Raw genomic sequence first — 7,429 nt, forward strand, 5'->3', positions numbered from 1 at the left:
ATCTTCTCCCGTAGTCTTTTGCCCCAGGCCTCTGTGGGTTTGTAGTCTGCCCTGCAGTTTTTACTAACTGTACCTGCTGCTTCTCTTGCCTGCATTTGGATTTATGTGGAACAAAGGTGAGAATCTTGTATTATTTCTTCAGGAATGCCCCAGATGTGTTTGAAGAGACTTGCACAGTAATTTGCAAATAATCTGCATCTGCTCTCTGGTTCAAGATGCATGTGCTGGGTGGTGGAGGGTGACCAAGAGGAGCAAATGGGTTTGAGAGGGGACTGGAGGGTGAGAGAGGGGTGGGGGGAAAGTTCTAGAATAAGGCTGCTGCTTTCTCAAGACCACAACTACACCAGGTATAGGGCAGGGCAAGTGCTAGGAAAATTGTCACAAAGTTTGCTATCATTTTGAAGATGGATTTTCTTGATTGGGCATTTGCTTGTTTGTTGTAAACTTTTGAGTGTTTTCCAGAGCTCCTACAAAGTTTGTTCAGACAGCTTCTGAACACAGGTTGTGTTTTCAATGTTTCTTTGGCAAAAGGAGAGCTTGGTGGTTTACAGTCTGCCATTTTGGCATCAGCACATGCACAATAAGATTTTAATAAGATAAATCCATGTGTACACATTATTTTGCAACCTGTTTATTATTCATTGCTATATTCTATATATTTTTCCTGGTCAGTATTTTCTTTCCATTATTCCTCACAGGTACATAATAATATAAATACTAAATGGGCTTAGATTATGGAACCAAATCGTCACATACCTGCTGTTGGGGAAGTTCTGGGCAAAGTGAGGAGGTACCAATGTGAGAGGCTGCCCACTTTGCTGGGGGAATGGTTATAGGTGAATACAGCAGGATACTGATACAAAAGGATCCAGATTCACCCTCTTTATATTATTGAATCCAAGAAACTTTTGCTTGTGTTGTAAGAGCCTGGGGGCAGGGAGATACTGGTCACTCATGAGGAAATAGGGAATGGTGTGGACAAAAGGCAGCACTAGTGAATGAAGAGCCTTGCACCATATCCTGAGCTTTCATTACCCATTCAGAGAAGTCACAGTAGCGAGAGCACACCAGAGAGATGAAGGACTCAGCTTCATCCATCTCTGCAAGAGTCTTAAGGTGTGAGAAGGTAGATATGTCCATTCTCGTTTTGCCTTCACACTTTAAGAAACCAGAATCTGAGTTTGGTGGTGATTTGACCAGCTCTCCTGCTTTTAATTATCCCTGCTGGGAAGATGGGATTCACATCCATGTACATACGTCTTCCTGCAATTGTAGTATTTCTTCAGGATACATTTCTAGAAATAGAATTTCAGTTCAGCAGTATATACACTTTAATTACCCTTGATACACCTTGTCAGGCAAGTTTGTTGGTCATGAAGTTAAGTCTAAGTAAAAATCAAACATCTTACTCTCTTGTTAAATGTCATTTTGCTATGTTAGACCAGAAATATCTTTCCCCTACTGGACATTGAGAGTTGATCCCTTGGGCATGGGTGGAGTGATCTTACAGAAGAAGGAAGAGAAACTCAACCATTACTTCTTGGTATGGGCAATTAAAAGAAAAGTATACAATATGATGAACCATATTCTTCCCATGACACTTGCCAAACATTTAGATGAAGTCTTATCCGTGAAGGAAACCTGAGCATAAGGATGCCAAACTGCTGTTTGTCGAATTCTCTAAAGGAGGGGGGTGAAGCACATGGGGATTGGGAGTATGCTTCATTCCTGAAAAGGCATTTGCCCGACGAAAACCACAAGAACCATTGGTAACAAAGCAAGGCAATATGAAACAACGCATTATAGTATAAATCTGCTTTATTTAGCAATACAAGTGAGCAAAGAGCGGAGGAAGCATCACAGGGATACAGACCCCCGTACACCATAGAACTAGTCACTTGTGCTGTCATGATCACTGCAAGGGAGGAACACAACACCTGTGAGATGGGACATACTGGGCCAGTGAAAAGCTAGGGGGATTGCCCTGTTCTGGAGTAGGACCCAGACAGGGACCTTCCGATGGTGAGCAATGGAAGCTCAGATGCAGCAGGTGTTGGCAGAGAGGACATGAGGGCACTCATCAACTTCAGTTCTAACTCAAGGAGTAAGAGAAGAAAGAAGCAGGAGAGAGGAAGCAACTGGAGGAAAGGACAGTGAAGCTGGAGAGGGAGGCTGAGACGTTGTGGGACCACGAGCCCATGGCAGGCGTTCAACGCTTGTAGCCCTTCCTGCCGGAGGAGGAGGTGGTGGTGTATTTGACGGCGGAACTGCTGCCCCCGGAGGAGAAGAGGCCACCCCCCATGGCTCTGCCACTGCCGGAACTGAAGCCACCTCCAATGCTTTGACCACTGCCGTAGGAGTAGCCACCGCCTCCGCCCATGGCTAAGCCACTGCTGACACCGCCGGCACCGCCATAGCCACTGGAGCTGGTGGACTGTACCACGGCTGGAGAGGCAAGGGGACAAGGCCATGACAAGACATGGTGAGCTCACTCTGCCACACAGAGTCCAGTCAGAAGAGCACAAGGGCGAGGGAGAAGGTACTTACAGATGTTGACTTGTCCAGCGCCTTCCCCATACAGCCTAGGAGAGAGGAGACACAACCATCATGAGACCACAGAGACAGAGCTGGACCAGCGTGGGAAGCTTTGGCTTGAGGAGAGCCCATGGGGAACGTGCCTTCTACGTGGTTTTCTGGGAGTGGCATTATGGCCACAACTAGAGTGCCTTCCACTGGTGCTCACTGGCTGGACACCTTGGAGATGGCCCCAGCTGTTTGAGGAGGTTGTGTGACTCACCTGCACTCCTCGCCCTCCAGCAGCTTCCTGTAGGTGGCGATCTCCACGTCCAGAGCCAGCTTGACATTCATGAGCTCCTGGTAGTCCTTCAGTAGCTGCGCCATGTTCTGCTTGGCCTTCTGCAGGGCGTTCTCCAGTTCGGCCAGTTTGTTCTTGGCGTCCTTGAGGGCCATCTCCCCCCGCTGCTCAGCATCGGCGATGGCGGATTGCAGGTTGGTGCACTAGAGGGGAAGATGGGCAGATGAACCTGCAATCTGGACTCCTGAGGAGACGAACCATGGTTCTTCTTTCCCAGTGAGGAAGAGCTCTAGAGCCCAGATTCCATGGAAAAGGGGGTTTGATTTTTTTGTCCAGTCTTTTTCCATTCTGCAAACCTGAACTAGGCTAGGAGCTCCCTATGCGCCTCTGTGTTAACCACCCTAATGAGGATGGAGGTGGTGACTGCTGGAAGATACGACAGCAGACCCAAGACCAGGGGACATTGGAAGAAATGGACCCACTGGCTTCTTCTGAATGTTGACAGTTTGGGTAAGTTCATGTGGACGCACACTAACTCACACAAAACCACAGACACCCACAGTGAGGAGATGATTTCACTTTAAACTGTTGCCACCTTGCCTTCCTTCCACTTCACATTTTTGGAAAACCCTCATTTGTCCTGTGTCTTTTCTCAGCTTCTTTTTCACATCGAGTCTGAGCATATTTGCAGCAATCTTCCTCACACTTTCTGGCCTGACCTTTTCTTTGCCAACTTGTGTCTTGCATTCCCAAATCAATCATTCCTCTTATGGAATCTCATTTCAGTGCCTCAAGACTGTATCTTTGTACCGCTGACCAGTCGGGATTGGTCCTGTCATGCGTTTGTTTCCTGCTCTTGGGTTGGGATCCATCTCTCTAACCTGTGGGAACTCACTAAGGGAGGAAGTACATGTCCTCCCCTCCCTGCTGTTCCCTCAGTGCCCAGGAATTCCCTACGTGGTGGTTGATGATCCCTGGTGGTCTAGGAAGGAAAGGATGCTTTTCCCCTCCGTGGTCCCCACCATACCTGCTTCTTGACATGGTCGATCTCAGATCTCAGCCTCTGGATCATGCGGTTGATCTCAGAGATCTCCTGCTTGGTGTTGCACAGGTCATCCCCATGTCTGCAGGCCGACACCTGCAGCTCCTCGTACTGTAAACCAGAGGGATAGAGGATGGTGTCAATGGGTTTCACAGGACACTAATCAAGGTTTTCACAAATCGAAGCTAATGGTTTCTCCACAAGGCGTTTTAAGAAAATTGGTGTTACAAGGTCATGGACACTGTACACCCATCACACACCACCCTTGGTAGGAACACTGACTGCCTGGTTCTCTTCAGGACCAGAACATCCTCTGTACTGTTTCTGAGAACCAGCATCAGGGTGAAGCTAAAGCAAAGATCCCTTGGCCTTTATCTACAGTAGCTTTTGTCCTACATTTAGGTTCTTTGACTTACTAGACTTGGACATACATACTGTAAAGATCTACTCTGTTGGTTCAGGGTACACGTTCTTTGAGAGGACCCCCGCTTCCTAGATGTAGATTTCCCCAGTGAAGTCTCAGGAAGCCTTGGTGCTCTTCAGGGAGGGGGCACAGGGATTCTTCATCAGCTTCCCCCTCACTGCTCACCTTGCACTTGTACCAGGACTCAGCCTCCTCCCGGCTCCTCCGAGCGATCTCCTCATATTGGGCTTTGACTTCAGCGATGATGCTGTCCAGGTCCAGGGTGCGGTTGTTGTCCATGGAGAGGACGACAGAAGTGTCTGAGATGTGGGTTTGCACCTGAGACAGTTCCTGCAGAACATGAGATCGTCAGATCCTCTTTTCCCATGACGTTTACAGAGATACCCAAGCCTAAGATTTTCCATCCTTTGCAAATCTCTTTAGATTCAATAAAACAGAGTGTGGAAAGATGCTTACTGCGTCATAGAGGGCTCTGAGGAAGTTGATCTCATCTATGAGAGCATCTGCATTGGCTTGTAGCTCAACCTTATTCATGTAAGCAGCATCTACATCCTGGGGAAGAAGCCAACAACCTGGGATCAGATGAGCCAAGCCCTCCTTCCCAGTCCGCTCCTCCTTTAGTCTCCCTGATTATTCTTTTCTCAGAGTCCTCTCCTTTGGCAAAGAAACATGAACCCCTGATCTTACTCATCTCACCTTCTTCAGGTTCACAAATTCATTCTCTGCTGACATGCGCTTGTTGATTTCATCTTCATATCTGGAATTAGAAAGGGTAAAACCTAATTGAGTCAGTGGTGAAGATGATACAGAAAAGGCAGCCTGGGATCCCAATTTCCCACAACGGATATATCCAAATGGAGCTTTCCTGCCTGTAAGCCTAAAAGATGAATTCTGTGGTCCCTATATTGTTTACATCTTTACTCTCCCCATCCACCTGTATGGCCCTTTTGTTCTTCGGGGTTTGTGTTTAGGCGAGCATTGTGGTTTCATTTCCATGGACACGTTTTACAAAGAATCCTGCCCTCATTTGGACCTGGTCATCTAATAGACTTGAAGCGTGGGCTTCAGGAAACTGAGCCCTTTTCTCTCTTGTAACTCACTTCTTCTTGAAGTCCTCTACTGTGTCCTGCATCCCCCCGAACTCTGAGTCCAGGCGGCTTCTCTCCGCGGCAAGACTGTCCAGCTGTCTCCTGAGATTGTTGGTGTACTGCTCGAACAAAGGCACCAGGTTCTGCTTCACGGTCGTGGTGCCCTGCTCCTGCAGCAGGGCCCACTTGGTTTCCAGGACCTTGTTCTGCTGCTCCAGGAATCGGACCTGGAGAAAGACAAGATGGTTATTTGTCCAACAAAGGAAAGAAGGAAGGAAGGAAGGACAGAAGAGAGGTGAGTTGACTGTCCCCAAGCAGATCTGATGGTCCCCATGGTTCTGGGCTACTCCAGAGCATGTACAGAGGCTCAGGCTGACAGTTCTGCTCCCCTGACTGTTTTCCTTCACACCACACAGATCTCACGGGCCAAGTTTCCCCAGGGAGCTATCAGATAGTCCCTCTTCTCAATTATGGGGCCTGTCAGTCAGTGACTTTCAACATTTCTTTTCTTCCTCTTGATGAGCACAATCACAAATGTACTTTAAAATAGTACTTCTCTCGTATATTGCACAGAGTTATTTTATAGAGTGTATCTCAGTTAAAGGGATGTCAAATGTTTAGAATCTAATGTTTAAAATCCAACCCTATTGATGATAGGATTTAATCTTCTTTCCCATCTAGTGCATGAGTCCTTCTAAAACAAGCTCCCTTAATGCTCATGATCTGGTTCTACAAGTTAAGTATTTCTATGCACATATACATGTTTCTGAGTCTTTTCTTCATGGCATTTCCTTTGGTTTTTTATCGTCTTTCCTTCCCCGCCGCCACCCCAACTAAGGCTCAAGTGCTGTTTCCACTGTAATTCCCTTTTTAATTTCTTAGACCCTTCAGAAGATCAAGCTAACTCTTTCCATTCTCTCAGTTCCTTTCCTTTGCTTGAGGGTTATCAAGAGTGGAGAATGCTTCCCAGGCAGGAATGAAGACATTTAACGGATCAGTAGTTGTAAATGATTTTTATCGCCTTCTACCTGTGGTCCACATGGAGCCTGTCCTGCATCCCAGTGGAGAGCTAGCCCGAGTCCCCTCCTCCCTCTCTCCCGAGTCTCCCCCTGGTAGGACATTGATTGTGTCTCTCGACTGGGGACTCTGAAATCCCAGTGGAGGGCAGGTGCTCCCAGCTCACCTTGTCGATGAAGGAGGCGAACCTGTTGTTGAGGGTCTTGATCTGCTCCCGCTCCTGAGTCTTGACTTGCTGGATGGTGGGGTCGATTGTCAGGTTGAGGGGAGTCAGGAGACTCTGGTTGATGGTGACCTCTTGGATGCCTCCAGGGGGGCAGACGGCGAAGCCAGAGCCCCCATAGCCACCACCGAAGCCAGCTCCACCACCAAGCCCAAAGCCACCACCAGCTCCACCACCGAAACCAAATCCACTCCCGGCTCCGCCTCCAAAGCCAAAACCGCTTCCAGCTCTGCTGCCGTATCCACCACCGAGGGCACAGCTGCCCCCTCCGAAGGAGATCCTCTTGGAGCCCCCCACACCATAGAGGCTGCGGCTGCCAAAGCTAGCTCCTCCACCCACTCCAATGAGGCCACCACTGCCCCTGGAGCAGGACACGGGCACGCTGCAGAAGCCAGAGCGGCCGACCCCAGGGACTCTGGCTGAGCCGGCCCTGAAGACTTTACGGCTGCTGCTTTGGCTTCTCACGGTGGATCTGGAAGTCATGGTTCCTGAAGTCGAAGAGGCTGAGGAGGGCGTGAGAGTTGGAGGGTAGAGCTGAGAGGAGCAGATCGGTGAGACGAGGTTCGCAGCAGTGGCTTATATATGGAGAAAATGGGCTGGGCTCATTGCTGGAAGGTGAGCCTGCAGGTTGGGAAGGCTGGGCTTTACAAACAGTGAGATCACATGTGGTTTATTAGAAAAGTTATGAAATCTGACGATCGCATTTTAAGTTTCCTTTAGTCAGGGAAAATTTCTCCTGCCTTCCAACTTTGACTGCTCTCAGTACAGTAAGACTAGTCTGAATTCACTTAGCTGGGAGTTAGTCACTGACTTGCACAAA

General features: G+C 48.5%; 1 protein-coding gene across 1 annotated transcript; it reads right to left on the reverse strand.

Annotated features, from left to right (window-relative positions):
* Positions 1–1,800: 1,800 nt before the first annotated feature.
* Positions 1,801–7,124, reverse strand: LOC307060817 (keratin, type II cytoskeletal 6A-like). Its single transcript, XM_079715589.1, has 9 exons — positions 6,553–7,124; positions 5,382–5,596; positions 4,978–5,038; positions 4,738–4,833; positions 4,447–4,611; positions 3,843–3,968; positions 2,798–3,018; positions 2,548–2,582; positions 1,801–2,445 (listed from the first exon to the last, which is right to left on the reverse strand). Exons 1-9 carry the CDS (start codon positions 7,090–7,092, stop codon positions 2,210–2,212), a joined length of 1,695 nt encoding a protein of 564 aa, XP_079571715.1. The 5' UTR covers positions 7,093–7,124; the 3' UTR covers positions 1,801–2,209.
* Between the last annotated feature and the right edge of the window lie 305 nt (positions 7,125–7,429).

The sequence above is a fragment of the Hyperoodon ampullatus genome, assembly GCF_949752795.1.
Source record: "Hyperoodon ampullatus genome assembly, chromosome: 11".
Lineage (NCBI taxonomy): Eukaryota > Metazoa > Chordata > Mammalia > Artiodactyla > Ziphiidae > Hyperoodon > Hyperoodon ampullatus.